We start from the raw sequence: 18,712 nt of genomic DNA, 5'->3' as shown, positions 1-18,712 counted from the left end.
GTTGGAATTCGTAAAAGTTGGCGACAAGAAAACAACGTCGCGTAAAATAATAGCAATAAATTTACGATAAATTACTTCGCGATTGTATGAATCTATGTAGAGTCGGTGAAAATGAACCAAATAGTAAGTTAAAATAAATATTCGCATAGAATATCCATTGTTCGTTAAAACTAAGAATTCTAAGCCTAAATTTTATACTTAAATATCAACCACAAAAATGTTTTAACATCTGTTTCTAACATTGTGAGCAATGATATTTCTTGAAAGTTATCGATGAGCAAGCACGGCAGCGCAAACTTTGCCAATAATCTTCCGCTAACAACACGTTTTACAATTTAAATTCGACTATTTAATTCTAGAGAATATGTTTTGATTACTATACTTCAATTATAATTATTGTTGAACTATAGATTAATGTATATGAGTAAATATATGTTTGGTTGTATGTACTAGTCAACTACTCGCTGTTTGTCCTTTTGTTATCGTTGTCTGTAAAAAATTGACTAATGTGATAAGATCGCTTAATATACTTTTTGTAGTTATTGTGCATCTATGAGTTTTTTAGTTTACTTTGCTGTTTACTTCACTATCACCTAGTCCTAATAAGTTATTCTAGTGCCCAATTTTTTTTTACTTTGCTTATAAATTATAAGGCACGACAATGCAATCAGTTTTGATTGTAAAATCCAGGTATTTCAGTAACTTCAATTTTAAGAGAATCTTCTATAAGAATTAAAAATACGTTGATAAATAAAATATTGTTTTAAAATTGCTCAAAAGGTTCTACGGTTTAATAATGCTTGGAATTTTGATCAATGTAAATGTCAGGATTAAACTATTTATTTTAGTGTGATTGAACATAATTTATGGTACAAAAAGTATAGAAATAATAAAAAAAAATTACATAATGGTATTTGCTCGTCAGTGACTTTAAGGAATTCTTATTATAAACGTTAGAAACAGGAGTAAGAATAACTTAAGTTACTTTTTATGGATAATTAATTTTTTGGTAAAAAAAACTTTCTTTTGAACAATTATTTTCGGGGCATATTTTATTGGGTTAAAAGTTAATTATTTCATCTACTATTCAGCTAAACTGTGCCGCTTTAATAAACGAATTTACTAAAAGCAACGAAAATAACTTTTTCATAACCATGCTGTTATCTTTACCACAGTTATAACAAATCATACAGCTTCTAAGGTGACCTGTAGGCCAGTCGCAACTGCTATATAACGTAGATGGTTACAAGGTCGTTATGTACATACTAGGGCTAACAGGAATGCTGTGAGGAAAAATTAAATAAAACTACATACTTTTTCATTTAACTTTTGTAATAAAATGTTTATCGTTATCTGCAAATTATTATGCGTAATTAAATTACGTTATCCATTCGGTACCAGGTACGGACTTGAGCGCAGTTAGCGAAACTTCTGTCGATGAAAACTGTATCATCTAGGGTCATATTGACTTTTTAGGGAACATGATGAAGTCACACGATCTCCAATCGGTTCTGTGAGGCGGATGAGGCAAAACTCTTACCGGTGTCTAGAGAGTCCCTAGTCATGATCGCAAAGCATATGAGAACTGTGACATTGTGGTCAGGAATACCTTTAATATTTTCCGCTCCATCGCATGTGACGTGCCGGTGTGATTTTTCACATCTATCTAGTTTATTTTATTAGTTTTCTTACATAACAGTAATTGTGGAACCACAACTTAGCACTAGGCGTTATTATTAGTTAAGCGATATAGTATTGTTTACATTTGCATATTATTTCGTCTAATCTATGCAGCGATGACGGATGACAATATTTTATAAAAATAATTGGAAATCATAAATTTTGAGGTATGGTAAAATATACAGTATTAGGATTATAGTATGCTTATAAAATATAGTATGTTATGATCATAATGCGCGTAGAACAATATATTTTATAAAACTACATCCGTCGTAATATTAAACATTTAATGTAGTGGTTTCTTGGCTTTTTTCAGGTCTTCAAATTTATACTGGTTAGTTGACTAAAGATTTTTTTTTATTTAAATAATATGTATTCCTTACAAAACAGTCCTCCGGAAGTCAAGTCATTAGTAGCGGGAGAGCTAGCGTTAGTCTTAATTTTAATTTTACGACTAGCTTTCTGTGTCTTATAAATCAAAAGGAATGGGGGTCACGTAGAAAATATTGCTTTCGATCCAGCACGTTTTTTACCTTTATGTGGTCATGGTTATGACACCCTAATACTTTATTATGTTTATAGTTTGTAACATCTGTGGTCCAATTTTTAAATGTAAATGAAACCGTTGTCGAATATTTACAAAATTAGTATATTATTGAGTTACTGAGCAACTTCGGATTTAAGTTAATATCTGATAGCTTTTATGGTTGTCAGCGTCTGAAAAAGAAAAGATGACTTTCGACATCGCATCTGAACACCTTTACAAACATTAATTAGGATAATATAGGATAACTACTGCTTATGCTATAAACAAGTTTCCAGAGGATGAACAACGGCCTTCTGTGCGTACCATAATACCACACTGCGATAGCCCACCCGGTTGCCAAGCATGGCATTATGGTATATTCCCTAGAAATATTTTTAGAGGAGGCCAATGTCATGCAGTAGGCATCTACGGGTTAAAACGACGACGATCGTAACACAATGAAGGCGTTTACAAATTCTATATCATAATGTCGATGCTAAACTTTTACTTTCTTGAGAATGGGAGTTTCAGTCACGTATAAATATTATTTTTGACATTAACAATTTTTTATTATTGAATTATATTATTTTAAAAAGTGCTTGGCAATAAAAGTTACTAGAAGCTTTTAGGCGCAGTCCCAGTGGTGTGTTTCTATTCTAGAATGTTATGAATTTTATAAATACATTTCTTGAAATAGTGCTTAATATTGTTTTTTAAAATTAAAATATAAATGACGTGAGGATGTGAACAACAATTATAACAAACACCACATTCACGATGCGTTTGGAAGATAGGTTTCCGCTGTTTCTTTCTGATCATATAAAGACCTGTTGAGTTTTAATTGGTCAGAGGGCGGAAAACGTGAATAAGACAACGTTTATTTCCATATTCATACTTAGGTTTGAACTGCGACTTATGAAATGTAGCACTAACTATTCGCAAATTTCCAAAAAAATTTAAATTCACAAAAATTTGTGAGCACAATATTTGTTTATAGATTAAATATTATTTTATAATAAAATAATTATAAATTCTAAATATTATTATACATAGAAAATATTAAATACAGATAGACAATTGTCTATCTCAATTTAACATTTTTTATACTTCACGATTACATATATGAATGAATTTGACGATTCTACGATCTGTTGTTTCGCTTGCTAGGCGTTTATGAAAAAAACAATTACAGATTTAAGAACACTGGTTTTTTAAAACAACAGCATAACTCAATTTACAAGATAACAAAAAGTTGAGAACGTAACAATAAAAATAATAGATTACTTCGGAAAATTATAGCTTAGAAAATTGCCTTAAACAAAATCTTTGTAATATTATAACATTGGCAATGAAGTAAATGCTATGCGATCAACCGCATTCCGAAATATAATGATTCAAAAATCCGATGCCGCGTGACATATTTTTTTTTTGAACTTTCGATGAAATCTTCCAAATTTTCTTCATTTTCGTGTACGTTTCAAAAAAATCCGTATTCAAATATTATTTTTGTTGAACTTTTAAATGTCATGCGACTAGCGACGATGATGCAGAAAAATCTATTTGAACACCGAGCGTCTGGTAGGTATTGTCTCAATGACATTGAAATATATTTCATAATAAATAGTAGTAAGTTCGTGATAAAGAGGTCATGCGTAATGCGTTATTTTAATACAAATGACATTCATTATTGCGATAGTGCGAATAACTTTTAAGAAAAATATATTTCCACATTCATTTTGCTTTAATAACAACTCACTTATAGCGGTAATAAAGCCTGTTGCATTCAATCTATTAATAAATATTCAATTCGTTAATTAGCGGTGTCGTACCTGCTCGGTAACGGTTACTTCGTCAACCCATTCGAAAACTTAATACACAAGCGTGACATTAGGTTTTTTCCTTTTTAATAAATTACGCGGTTTTCGTTACCTTTTTGAATTTTACTATCTATAATCATGAATTTATCAATTCATTTATTTTAAGACAGCAACTTTACCGGGACTCTTTTACCGAATTTCAGCGTGTGAAGCCTTCCATAAACAAACATTGGTAAATTCCTCCCTTATCTTGAAGCTCCATTATACGATACTTTTTAGACAAATTACCAACTAACGACTTGCTACCATATCACATCCTTTTATTTTTAATATTAATATCTACATGAATAGATGTTGAAAGAAAATTATCAGAGCGCCGTGGAGATGAACAAAATCTAAGTTAATGCCACGTCTATCAGACATTTGTGACAATCACGTCGTATGACGCTACACAGCCCGAGGCACTATCGTCTGTCGAACCGTGTACTTGATACGACAGGACAAGTCAGCTTACGCAGCGGCGCTTATTCATCGGTAAGTCTAGATTAATAATTCTTGTTACTATTGAAACATTCTATAAAAATAGATTTAAATTACTCAGCAGACATAAGTCTTTAAAATTGAAAGTGAAAACTCAAGTTACTAGTATTTTAACTAATAATTATTTGCGATGCTAAAATAAATTTTTGAATTATTTCATCATCGCTCGCCAAGTTTAATATCCTTGCGACAGTATAAGCACCAAGAGCAACCGATACAAATGTTTCTTTAACTTGGTGTAACTCCATTATTATCATCATAGATCATAAAAGATGATGTGTAAGTACATTTCTTGTGAAGTACAACAAAAATATTACTTTGATAAGTATAATTGAGGATAAAACAAAGAGGGCACTCGAAAAGTTGTGAGAAAATATTCTATCTGTCATTTTCTTCAATCATTGCTATTTTAATGAATTCTTCTTAATTATTTGCAAATATTCCGAACTAATTAAAGCGCGTTTACTATTTTGCAACAGGTACTTCCTCAACAACCTTCTCAAACTCGGTAAGTGCATCTTCTGACGACGAAAATGTTGAGCTGTTTTTTATTGAGTACAGTATGAAGAGACATGATGCCAAATCAGTATAATAAGATATATAAGGCAAACATTTTACATTTGTGATGGAAAACCCTTGACATGACCCCAAAGGACGTTATGAGGCGCGTTCAAGTTGAAGGATGCCCGACGAATAACATTTGCCCTTAAAAAATTCATGAAATTCATGAAGTACATAATTCATGTTTTTTACGTTTGCTTATAAACAAACACCAACCAAAAATCATTTCTATTCTTTTTCCACCTTTTATTTGAAATTTTTATCATCATATAATAAATTATATCAATAAAATCAAAAAGGAAGGGAAAACGAATTTTTACACAAGAAAAATACCTAGTCATACTTGTACATTGCAAATTTCATTGTGTTACCGAAGTTAAACTCGAACGAATCTTCAATCGCTGCGTTAGCAGAGACAAGATATATAACCAGTAGTCACAACTAATAAATTTATTGTATAGGGCATCACTTCAACTACACTTTCGACAACTTTAAAATAAAATAGTAAATAAATGGAAACACAGAATTATAAATTTTCAAACAGTTATGAATCACTATCGCCATTACTAATGTCATTTGTTTTAAAATAACGCATTACGTATGACCTGTTTATCACGAACTTTCACGAATACTTCTCAAAATTAGATAAAATGCATTATCTTTCTGGCAATACTTGCCATACGCTCGATATAAATACAGATTTTCTATGCATCTTCGACAGTCGTACGACACTTGAAGCATCGGCAAGAACAACATTTTAAAATGGCTTTTTTTGGAAAATCTTACGTACACGAAAAAGACGAAAATTTCGAAAATTTCATAGAGGCTTTAGGTAATTCAAAAAAGAATTTTTGGAATTACCTAAAGCCTCTGTATTTGCTTCTCTCTTCTTCAACCAAATTTTGTGGTCGGATTTATAAAACGTTGCCCTGCAGTAGCATATTTCCTATTGCGGTTAACCATATTGAAATACATGTGCTAATATTAAACATTCAATTTAATAAGCCTTTCAAATAAGGATACTGATTTGATATATTTGAATAGTTTCGTATGCGCATGCATTTTTATATAAGCTTTTACCTGTGTAGCCTTGTGTAAAAGTTATCTTTAAATTTTTTATTAAACACAAAATTGTTTAATTATTTATTAGCAAATTTGTTCCATTGGAATATATTCTAGTCCAATTACATAACTTGTTTTAAGTGTTTTTAATTTTCTGTTATAAATGCTAGCATACGTTTTATTATTCATAAACTTTTTGAAAAAGATAAAGAGTCGCAGTTTTAATTCAGTATTTATTTCAGGTATGCCAATTGAACGCGCTGCATTTTATAAGTCGAAGTTCCAACCCTTACACACAGTGGAGAGAAACGGTAATGCATTCACGTTGTCCGCTGTTTGCCCCGATGAGACTAAAAAGGTCTGTTTTAAGATTGGAGAGGAATTTGACGAAAACTTATCTCCCATACACATTGTGAGTGTCTATATTTTTATATTACTGGTGTTCAGAGTTTAATTAATCATATCTTGTTTTAGCAATTTCGTAACATTCCAGAATATAAATCGAATTATATCCAAGCGCCCTACAAAATAATTATTTCATGTAATTATAATTAAACAAAACATGTAATGATTTCAGGCCAAGACAACATTTACGCTCGACGGAAACACTCTTAATCAAGTGCAAAAATTTCCGCACGGCTGCGATGTAACGTACAAAAGGGAGTACTTCGATGATAAGTTAATAACGGTGAGATTTTTTTCTTAAATAATGAATTTGTTTTAATTTAAATGAGTCTGTGTTTATTTGTTTTCGTAAACGCAGTATAGAATGTTAACAACTATAGCGTTTATTTAATCTTTTGTTACCGATATATAATTTAAGCTTTCATATCAGATCACACAGTATGTCGTAAACTCTATGTTATTTTTCAGACGCTGACAACCAACAAATGGAATGGAAAAGCTGTCAGATATTATAAATTGAAAGCCTAGGTTGTTATGTGTAATAAATTACTGTATAATAAATTAATTTCATAATTATTTGATAGTCCTTTCATTTATGCTTACAAATTGAACAACAGTCGAAATAACTAGCGATATGTAATAAATCTTAAATATTTTAATGTATTTTGTTACTATAATCTTTACCTATTTAATCTAGTAAGAAGCCTATAACTTCAAATGAAAAAATATGTTTTATTTGTTCTGAATTATAATAACACACAATTGATATTACTTTGAACGATACGAATTATGCCTTTTACACTTTTATAGTAGTAGTAACGGCACACAATGTTGTCTCAGCGCCTGTAGCAAATCATAATTAACTTACTTAAATTAAACTTAAATGGAAAAATACACAGACCTTGCATAAATACTGTTAAAAGAAAACCTAATGTAATATTTCTTTTTTCTCATTCTAATAGAATATTTATTGTGTTTTCTTTTTATTTTGGCATCAATCGGTATTTATGTATTACTAAAATTTTATGAGGTGGTAAAAGAATCGAATTAGGCAGGGAGCCAAATGCAATTTTTGAAATTCTTCTTCCGTTTGCTACTAATCCAGTGTTTCTGTACTTGTACTATTAATAGGCAGTATCCTTGAGTAACACCATTACGTTCTAATCGGTATGTACGCGACGAGAGCTCCAATAAAAATTGTATTAAGAAATATTCAATTGTTTCTGTTTCTGAAGCATAAGGTAACGAAGTATTTACCTTAAGATAGCGTGTGACTCAATTCATAACTGGCCTCGAAGTTTATATAAAAAATTGCTTTAAGTTTTAAAATATTGGCACTTTATTCAGGATGCCTAATAAACAACCTGTGCATTACGCGACAGAGTTTATTCTAGTTAATTGATCCTTTTCTTATAGTAAAGTAAACGTCGCACCAAGTATTCTTCGTTGAATTTATTTATTGGTAATAAGTTAAGGTTTAGCAGGTACACCATTTTTTTAAAGCTACCTCAAAGAGGGTTTTTATCCCCGAATACGAATTTGAAAGAGAATTTTCGTCTAGAAATCAGACTAATTGAAAAAAGTTTACTACGGCGTGTGGTACAGGACACAAGCCCGTTTTGAAGTATGTGCTACTCGACGGAAGTTTAACGGTTGATATACTCATTGAAAAATAAAGTCTGCATTTCTATTCTTTAATATAATGCTTTTTTTAAATTATGAATCTAATATTACATTTTTTACTTAAGTTTGAAAAAAATAATCTGCCTCCAGACTGTACAGGTGCCACGCGTGGAAGGTCACTAAAGTCATCACACGAAATCTACTAGTCTTTGTCCACCGCTAAGGCCGTATTCTCGCTATTTATTGGCCCGAGAAAATCACCAAAACTGATTAATGCAAATGTTGCACCGAGGATTCGTTCCACTAGCCAAGCAAATGTTTTTAATGGTGCTGGATAGGCTAATGCTCTAAAGGGGCTAAATACCGAAGCTAGCCCTAGACTAGATGAGTGTAAACGGCGTCATCTAAAGCAGTCCTGGCTGCAGTTCCCTCCGCACTAGTCCACAATAATCTACAAGTAACAGGAATTAACCTAATAAATTACTCCATTAAGGGTTTATTACACATTTTAAGAACGATTAGGAACTTGTAACAATACTAAAGAAAACCCTTTGTTGTTTTACTTTAGAAATTAAATAGTAGGAATCTCAGATATTTATAAATTATCTATGTTGACTGTCAATACAATCCAGTACAGTACAAACATTTTTTTTTACCTATTGAAATATAGTAGCGACGAAAATATGCGATCTTCTATCGACAGCATCTTAGATTTGCATCGACATCTATACTGCAAATAATGGAAATTATTGTTATTTAGTTATATATTCTTTTAATGTCTAGCCTCAAGGTGGACAAACGATTTTGTTGAATAGAGTTGATACTCGCTAGGCATCCCCCAACCTGAACGCGCCTAACAATGCACTTTGGGATCATGTCAAGGCATTTCCTAGAAAACAAACACGAAATGTTTGCTACATTTGATTTAGCACTGTACTACTTCTTCTTGCACCCAAAACAGAGCGCAAGATTTTCGTCGCCAGAAGATGCGCTCACTGCGGTCAAGAAGGTTGTTGAGAAAGTTTCGGTAGCAGAAAGGAAAATGCGCTTTAAATTGTTCGAATAATTTGTAGATGGAAATATAGTTAAATAAATAAACTAACGAAAAAATATAAATTAAAAAGCGATAAATAAAATTACCTGTAGATTATTTCCCCACAACATTTCAAGTGTCTTATCCGCTTGTAAAACTTATCAGAGAGCTATTTCATATCTGAGAATCGTAACGATTTATTTACAATAAGGTCTATACAAATCACCTTTCCACTTGTAAGATCTATTATAACTACAACGAAGATGAGAGCAAGTGAAACGAAAACTTTTTATTAGTCGATTTTTGCAATTATGTTTGTGCAATACAATTTTTACAATAATAAATAAAAAAAACAATGTTGAATAATATTCTGAAAGTGATTTTTGGCTGGTTACCCGTATTATAATCGGTTACACATATGACTACACCGGAATGCTCTCATCCTTTATCTACTCTTTAATATTCTTCACAATCTGTTCACTCCCTTTTATCTCTAATCAAGATTTCAATTTCTTCACAATATACAAGAGAGGACTTTGAGATCATCAGAGTGTCTGAAATTGAAAATAGAGGCGCATTCGTCTTTGTTTATGGCCAGATATGTTGCCACAGGCCGTTCGACTGTCGAATGAGTTACCACTGAGAATAAAATATGTCAAGTCACTTCCTATTTTTAAGAAAATGGTTAAGAAATATTTACTACACCAATGATTTACCTTTTAATTCATTTTTTTTTCTTTTCCTATTTCTTTATTGTTTCTGAAGAAAGTGCGATCCAAGTCAAGTTTGATGTTTGTATTTATAATTGTATTAAAAATATAGTACAATATATATAAACATATTCTGCTGTTTTCTTCACTATTATTCATCTATGCATATATATTCTAGCATGAACAAAAAAGAACATTGCGATATTTTTTGAGGAATTACGAGTAGTTACTTTTTTAATCTAGACCTATCTATGTGCAAGCGTAAAATGTGTTGCTCTGCCGTATTCAGTTCACGATGCGACAACGATTGTGCCTTGTTGTGTAGCGTCATACGACGTAAATGACACCGATTTCGTATTAGCATTGGATCTATGGCCTCTGTCAATATCTTAGATTTCGCTCATTGCCTCGGTGATTTTATAATTTTCTTCCAATGGATTTCCATGTAAAAAACTGTTTATTGATGTTGATATACTTGCTAGTGGTTATGTGACGATTTTTGACCAAATCATGTTTCTCTTAGAACGATATAGTAAAGGTGTAGTAGGAGAGTACTGATACCACACATTGAATATTTGAATGGGTTACTGAAATAAACATCTACCGAGCATCCTATCACTATGCTCGCAAATAAGCCAACTGTCTCAATACCGTTACAAATTGTATGCACCAGCACGTTTGTGATGTCACTTTAGAGTAAAATAAAAAATAAAGAATTACGAATTTTCAAAATAATTACGAGTTATAATCGCGATTACTGTGTTGTCATGTGTGATAAAAATAACCCATTACACATGCCCTCTTTATCACGGATTCACACGTATACTATTTAAAATTAGATAAAATGCATCTTTGTGACAATACCTACCAGACGCTCGGTATAAATACAAATTTTCTTTGCAGTGTCACCAGTCGTGCGGCAATTGAAGATTCAGCAAGAACGATTTTAAAAAATGGCTTTTTTGGGAAAATCTTACGTACATGAGAAAGATGAAAATTTCGAGGATTTCATCGAGACTTTAGGTAAATTTTAAAATGTTTTTATAGGGTTTTTGATTTCAGATAATTAGCTCTGTGAGTTGATTTTATATTTGAAAAGAAACTTAAAGTATTCAGACTATATTTAAACGTTGCGTGTAATTTCATTTTTAATAGTTTAGCTACTAATATTATTGTATAAACTTTTTCCTTTTTATAAACTTTTTTAAATTGTTTAAAAGTTTTTGACGCAGAGTCTATTTTGTAGAGTATTTGCTACCTTGGAACTTTCTAGTGTTTTGGAATAAATTATGTTGCAAATGTTTTTATTTTTTTTTCTTAAAATCGTATATCTAGACGTTACTTGTAAAATATTTATTGAAGATAATTCGACCGTTTAGAATTTTACATTCAGTATTTGTTTCAGGCATGCCAATAGAACGCGCTGCATTTTATAAGTCGAAGTTCCAACCCGTACATAAAGTGGAAAGAAACGGAGACGTGTTCACGTTGTCCGCCGTCTGCCCCGATGAGACCAAACAGGTCTCTTTTAAGATCGGAGAGGAGTTTGAAGAAAAGATATCTCCGATACACGTTGTAAGAGTCTACATTTTATATTGAAATCGAGTGCAGTAGGCTTGTGACTAGAGGCTTCGTGTTCTATTTATTACCAAACACCATATAACTAAACTTACACTTATTTCAGGCCAAGACAATATTTACTCTTGACGGGAACACCCTTAATCAAGTGCAAAAATTCCCGCACGGCTACGATGTCACGTACAAGAGAGAGTACTTTGATGATAAGTTAATAACGGTGAGATGTTTTCGTAAATATAAAATATATTACAATTTGAACAAATTTGTGTAAAGTTGTGTTAATGAAAACAGTACAGATTGTTGACAGCTGTAGCGTTCATTTGATCGTCTTTTATTGACAGTAAAATTTAAGATATCCATTGTGACAAACGGTTTGTACACATCAACATGATTAGACGATGCGATGTCGTAAAATCTCTATTATTTTTTCAGACGCTGACAACCAACAAATGGAACGGAAAAGCTGTGAGATATTATAAATTGAAAGCCTAAGTTGTAGTGTGCAACCAATGTCAATAATAAAGTGATTTTATAAATATTCGGTAGCCGTTTCATTTAAATTTACAAACTGAACCCTTTTCGGTATACTGTCCTATTGTTTTTAGTTTCTAATCAGAATGGCTGTACATGTGTAATAAATTTTATGTATAGTAGTGTATAAGATTCCGATATACGAGATATATTTAAGTTAATATAACGACGATAAGCTTGCTACTTTAAAAGCAATATTTTGCTTGGGAACGTTATTGATTCTGAATGCACATGGCACGCACTTGTCAGTACTTTTAGGTTTTCTTATTCTGCCTTACACACTCGTATAGAAGTAGACTATCTAATATACTGGACGTACAGCAGTTACTACACTCTTTCTCTTTTGAAACCATTTATTGTGCTATGGTATTCTTTAGCTGAACTTTACACAAAACTTTGTCACACTGTCTTACATAAATTAAATCTTTTAATTAAGAAAAAAACATTATGTGATAAAACCAACAAATCACTAATAATGATAAATAATACATACTGTAGATTGGAGCCAAAAATATTTATGGCATTCCACTAGACAATCTTTGCGTAAGGAAATTTATTGGATAGAATACAATGCATTTGGTGTCCTACAACCCCATGGCGCCCAATCACTTTACGATCATGACCATGGACTGCACTTCTAGCACTCATCCGCTTTATAGAACTAATTGAGCACCTTGTTTCGTAAAACATGAAATCAGCTCATGGGGACACCTCCCATAGCCAAAAGATGTGCTTACTGCGTTCGAGAATTCTCCTCTTTGCAGAATCTAAGACTTGTTTAAATAACTGAAAACGTATCAAACATTACAGAGAATGATGGAGGAATTCGCATTCTAATTATGTATCTCTAGAGCGAGTGAGAAGTTGTCTTACTGGATTCGATGCTTTGTTCATAATTGTTTATGTATTACTAGTAAATAAATAACTAAACTAGTATAAAATTAAGTGTTTGTATGTCTCTGTGATAATATTACACATCAGACTACAGTTTTGTGTAATAAATTACCTAGAGTAATAAAGCCGCCCATTGTCTTTTACTATGTTATTGTATTACATATTGCTGTAAAGACTATGATATTAATAAATAAATAACTTCATATATTTCAAGCAACATATCTGTTGATATTTTAATTTATTTTTATCGACTGTTTCATACCTTGATTAGTGTTACTAATCCGAGCTTTATCTGTAAGAATGTATGTATGTATGTATGTATGTATAAGAAGATCGGTAAGTAATATCGTTTCTATCAAGATATTTTTCAGACAAAACCGATTGGTTTTTACCGCTCCGGCATTGTAAATTTGTATACTAGATGACAAAAGTTATCGATAACGAAGGTGAATATATTGTTGATTAGAAATAAAAACTTGTTAAAAATGCAGTCGTATGGATTTAACTTGAGAAAATGACATAACTTTCCGGTCCCCCTAATATTAAAAACTTACGGTTTTTTATAATAATATTGTAAAAGTGTTCTTTCACATTTTTACATTTATTATTAATAACATGTGTCTGGTCCAAATTAGAACTTGAAACAGTACGATAGAAAATCCTATAGGGTTAAAATTTTGAACTTAAATAAAATGAATCTCGAATATTTGTATCAATTCTTTATTATAAGTGAAGCATTACAACTTAGGCTTTCAATTTATAATATCTGACAGCTTTTCCGTTCCATTTGTTGGTTGTCAGCGTCTGAAAATATAATAGAGTAATCTTAACGGTTACGAATAATTAAATACTAAAAGTACGGTTGAAAAAAGACGAATTTTTAGCAAATTATACCGTTACACTATATATATATTACTTCTATATATATATTACTTCACACACTTGATATTTCGAGTATTTAATACTGGCAATATGACTTATGAGTGATGTGTTAGAAGCATCTTTAAGTTTAATATCTATTGTTGTTGGCCGATGTCTATGCGAAAAAAAAATTGGCTTTATTTTACTAGAAATTTCCGTGTAAATCTCAATCATTATTCTTCAGTATTTTGTAATACAATTTCACACAAATTCTATTAAATTGTATCAAATTAATTATTAAAAAAAAAAACATCTCACCGTTATTAACTTATCGTCGAAATACTCCCTTTTGTACGTTACATCGCAGCCGTGCGGGAATTTTTGCACTTGATTAAGGGTGTTCCCGTCAAGCGTAAATGTTGTCTTAGCCTGAAATCATTGAAAGGTTTGTTTAATGTAAATATATTATTTAATTAATTTGTACGGCGCATAGTAATAAAGATAAACTGAAGGCTCTTAAGCGTACATTGTTGGCTTTTTGTTCTACGATGTTGTAAAATTTATTCACAAATTGTTTGAAATAAACGTAACATTAAAAATAAAACGATCAATAATATAAGAATAAAGATACTCACAACGTATTTCAAAGATAACTTTTCGTCAAATTCCTCTCCGATCTTGAAAGAGACCTGTTTGTTCTCCCCAGGGCAGAGAGCCGACAATGTATATACATTACCGTTTTTCTCCACTTTATGTATAGGTTTGAACTGCGACTTGTAAAACGCAGCGCGTTCTGTTGGTAAACATGTTTATGGAATGTTATGGATATATGTTAGTGTATATGTATGTTTTATACCCGTTATTTATAGTTCTACTGTTTTCTTTACTAATTTACATCTATCCATATATTTTCTAACGTGAACAATAAAGAATATTGATATATTTTGTAGAGGAATTACGAGTAGTTACTTTTTTAATCTAGACCTATCTATGTGCAAGCGTCGCTCCGTAAAATGTCTTGCCCTGTCGTATCCAGTTCACGATGCGACAACGATAGTGTTGTTTAGTGTTATACTGCGTAATTGCATCGAGAACTCTTCCACGTCACAAATGAGACTGATTTGGCATTAGCATTGGTTTCATGGCCCCTGTCAATATCTTAGATTTCGCTCATTGCCACGGTGATTTTATTATTTTCTCTACTTGCTAGTGACGATTTTTAACTAAGTCATGTCTATCTTAGAACGGTGTAGTAAAGATGTAGTTGGAGAGTACTGGTACCACACATTAAATATTTGAACGGTTTACTGAAATAAACATCTACCGAGCATCCTATCACTATGCTCGCAAATAAACCAACTGTCTCAATACCGTTACAAATTGTATACATCAGCATGTTTATGACGTCACTTTAAAGTAAAATAAATAATTACGAATTTTCAAAATAATTACGAGTCACAATCGCGATTACTATGTTGTCATGTGTGATAAAAATAACCCATGACACATGACCTCTTTATCACGAATTCACACGTATACTATTTAAAATTAGATAAAATGCATTTTCGTGACCATACCTACCAGACGCTCGGTATAAATATGAATTTTCTTTGCGCTTTCACCAGTCGTGCGGCAATTGAAGATTCAGCAAGAACGATTTTAAAAAATGGCTTTTTTGGGAAAATCTTACGTACATGAAAAAGATGAAAATTTCGAAGATTTCATCGAGAGTTTAGGTAAATTTTAAAAAGTTTTTATCGGGTTTTTGATTTAAGATAATTAGCTCTGTGAGTTGATTTTATCTTTTAAAAGAAACTTAAAGTATTCAGACTATATTACTATTGCGTGTATTTTTAATAGTTTAGCTACTAATATTATTATATAAACTTTTTCCTAAATAAATTGTTTAAACGTTGTGTTTTTGACGCAGAGTTTATTTTGTTATCTACTAGAGTATTTGATACCTTGGAACTTTCTAGTGCTTTGGAATAAATTATGTTGTAAATGTTTTTATTTTTTTCTTAAAATCGTATATCTAGACGTCACTTGTAAAATATTTATTAAAGAAAATTCGACCCTTTAGAATTTTACATTCAGTATTTGTTTCAGGCATGCCAATAGAACGCGCTGCATTTTATAAGTCGAAGTTCCAACCCGTACATAAAGTGGAAAGAAACGGAGACGTGTTCACGTTGTCCGCCGTCTGCCCCGATGAGACCAAACAGGTCTCTTTTAAGATCGGAGAGGAGTTTGAAGAAAAGATATCTCCGATACACGTTGTAAGAGTCTACATTTTATATTGAAATCGAGTGCAGTAGGCTTGTGACTAGAGGCTTCGTGTTCTATTTATTAACAAACACCATATAACTAAACTTACACTTATTTCAGGCCAAGACAATATTTACTCTTGACGGGAACACCCTTAATCAAGTGCAAAAATTCCCGCACGGCTACGATGTCACGTACAAGAGAGAGTACTTTGATGATAAATTAATAACGGTGAGATGTTTTCGTAAATATAAAATATATTACAATTTGAACAAATTTGTGTAAAGTTGTGTTAATGAAAACAGTACAGATTGTTGACAGCTGTAGCGTTCATTTGATCGTCTTTTATTGACAGTAAAATTTAAGATATCCATTGTGACAAACGGTTTGTACACATCAACATGATTAGACGATGCGATGTCGTAAAATCTCTATTATTTTTTCAGACGCTGACAACCAACAAATGGAACGGAAAAGCTGTGAGATATTATAAATTGAAAGCCTAAGTTGTAGTGTGCAACCAATGTCAATAATAAAGTGATTAAATAAATATTCGGTAGCCGTTTCATTGAAATTTACAAACTGAACCCCATTCGGTATACTGTCCTATTGTTTTTAGTTTCAAATCAGAATGGCTGTACATGTGTAATAACTTTTATATGTATTAGTGTATAAGATTGCTATATACGAGATATATTTAAGTTAATATAACGACGATAAGCTTACTACTTTAAAAGCGATATTTTGTTTGGGAACGTTATTGATTCTGAATGCACATGGCACGCACTTGTCAGTACTTTTAGGTTTCCTTATTCTGCCTAACACACTCGTACAGAAGTAGACTATCTAATATACTGGACGTACAGCAGTTGCTACACTCTTACTCTTTTGAAACCAATTATTGTGCTATGGTATTTTTTAGCTGAATTTTACACAAAACATTATCACACTGACTTAAATTAAATCTTTTAATTAAGGAAAAAACATTATGTGATAAAACCAACAAATCACTTATAGTGATAAATAATACATACTGTAGATTGGAGTCAAAAATATTTATGGCATTCCACTAGACAATCTTTGCGTAAGAAAATTTATTGGATGGAATACCATATGCACTTGGTGTCCTGAAACCTAACGACGCCCAATCACTTTACGATCATGACCATGGACTTCTAGCACTCATCCGCTTTATAGAACCGATTGAGCACCTTGTTTCGTAAAACATGAAATCAGCTCATGGGGACACTTCCCATAGCCAAAAGATGTGCTTACTGCGTTCGAGAATTCTCCTCTTTGCAGAATCTAAGACTTGTTTAAATAACTGAAAACGTATCGAACATTACAGAGAATGATGAAGGAATTCGAATTCTAATTATATATCTCTAGAGCGAATGAGAAGTTGTCTTACTGAATTCGATGCTTTGTTCATAATTATTTATGTATTACTAGTAAATAAATAATTAAACTAGTATAAAATTAAGTGTTTGTAGGTCTCTGTGATAATATTACACATCAGACTATAGTTGTGTGTAATAAATTACCTAGAGTAATAAAGCCGCCCATTGTCTTTTACTATGTTATTGTATTACATATTGCTGTAAAGACTATGATATTAATAAATAAATAACTTCATATATTTCAAGCAACATATCTGTTGATATTTTAATTTATTTTTATCGACCGTTTTATACCTTGATTAGTGTTACTAATCCGAGCTTTATCTGTAAGAATGTATGTATGTATGTATGTATGTATAAGAAGATCGGTAAGTAATATCGTTTCTATCAAGATATTTTTCAGACAAAACCGATTGGTTTTTACCGCTCCGGCATTGTAAATTTGTATACTAGATGACAAAAGGTTATCGATAACGAAGGTGAACATATTGTTGATTAGAAATAAAAACTTGTTAAAAATGTAGTCGTATGGATTTAACTTGAGAAAATGACATAACTTTCCGGTCCCCCTAATATAAAAAACTTACGGTTTTTTATAATAATATTGTAAAAGTGTTCTTTCACATTTTTACATTTATTATTAATAACATGTGTCTGGTCCAAATTAGAACTTGAAACAGTACGATAGAAAATCCTATAGGGTTAAAATTTTGAACTTAAATAAAATGAATCTCGAATATTTGTATCAATTCTTTATTATAAGTGAAACATTACAACTTAGGCTTTCAATTTATTTTAGTTATTTTATTACATATTGCTGTAAAGACTATGATATTAATAAATAAATAACTTCATATTTTTTAAGCAACATCTGTTGAAAATTTTATTTATTTTTATCGACTATTTCATACCTTGATTAGTGTTACTAATCCGAGCTATATCTGTAAGAATGTATGTATGTATGTATGCATGTATGTATAAGAAGATCGGTAAGTAATATCGTTTCTATCGAGATATTTTTCAGAAAAAACCGATTGATTTTTACCGCTCCGGCATTGTAAATTTGTGTACTAGATGACAAAAGGTTTCGATAACGAAGGTGAATATATTGTTGATTAGAAATAAAAACTTGTTAAAAATGTATTCGTATGGATTTAACTTGAGAAAATGACATAACTTTCCGGTTCCCCTAATATTAAAAACTTACGGTTTTTTATAATAAT

The 18,712-nt window shown here is 31.4% G+C and overlaps 2 protein-coding genes across 2 annotated transcripts; both read left to right on the top strand.

Annotated features, from left to right (window-relative positions):
• Window positions 1–10,849: 10,849 nt before the first annotated feature.
• On the top strand, window positions 10,850–12,075 carry LOC137924282 (fatty acid-binding protein 1-like). The gene is made up of 4 exons (XM_068767667.1): window positions 10,850–10,980; window positions 11,363–11,532; window positions 11,642–11,752; window positions 11,968–12,075. The coding sequence occupies exons 1-4, from the start codon at window positions 10,911–10,913 to the stop codon at window positions 12,025–12,027; spliced, it is 411 nt and encodes a 136-aa protein (XP_068623768.1). The 5' UTR covers window positions 10,850–10,910; the 3' UTR covers window positions 12,028–12,075.
• Window positions 12,076–15,430: 3,355 nt separating this feature from the next.
• LOC137924113 (fatty acid-binding protein 1-like) lies at window positions 15,431–16,641 on the top strand. The gene is made up of 4 exons (XM_068767440.1): window positions 15,431–15,557; window positions 15,931–16,100; window positions 16,210–16,320; window positions 16,536–16,641. The coding sequence occupies exons 1-4, from the start codon at window positions 15,488–15,490 to the stop codon at window positions 16,593–16,595; spliced, it is 411 nt and encodes a 136-aa protein (XP_068623541.1). The 5' UTR covers window positions 15,431–15,487; the 3' UTR covers window positions 16,596–16,641.
• The last annotated feature ends 2,071 nt before the right edge of the window (window positions 16,642–18,712 follow it).

The sequence above is a fragment of the Battus philenor genome, unplaced genomic scaffold (assembly GCF_028537555.1).
Source record: "Battus philenor isolate CCGP_79_NKW_IND1 unplaced genomic scaffold, ilBatPhil1.0.hap1 SCAF_23, whole genome shotgun sequence".
Taxonomy (NCBI): Eukaryota; Metazoa; Arthropoda; class Insecta; order Lepidoptera; family Papilionidae; genus Battus; species Battus philenor.
This window is presented reverse-complemented; position numbering and strand designations above follow the sequence as displayed.

Excerpts from the sequence above, each read along its gene's own strand:
- LOC137924282 (XM_068767667.1), top strand. The coding sequence starts at position 10,911 with ATGGCTTTTTTGGGAAAATCTTACGTACATGAGAAAGATGAAAATTTC. Across the intron at positions 10,981-11,362 it reads GGATTTCATCGAGACTTTAG|GCATGCCAATAGAACGCGCT; the intron begins GTAAATTTTAAA and ends TATTTGTTTCAG. Across the intron at positions 11,533-11,641 it reads AGATATCTCCGATACACGTT|GCCAAGACAATATTTACTCT; the intron begins GTAAGAGTCTAC and ends CACTTATTTCAG.
- LOC137924113 (XM_068767440.1), top strand. The coding sequence starts at position 15,488 with ATGGCTTTTTTGGGAAAATCTTACGTACATGAAAAAGATGAAAATTTC. Across the intron at positions 16,101-16,209 it reads AGATATCTCCGATACACGTT|GCCAAGACAATATTTACTCT; the intron begins GTAAGAGTCTAC and ends CACTTATTTCAG. Across the intron at positions 16,321-16,535 it reads TTGATGATAAATTAATAACG|ACGCTGACAACCAACAAATG; the intron begins GTGAGATGTTTT and ends TTATTTTTTCAG.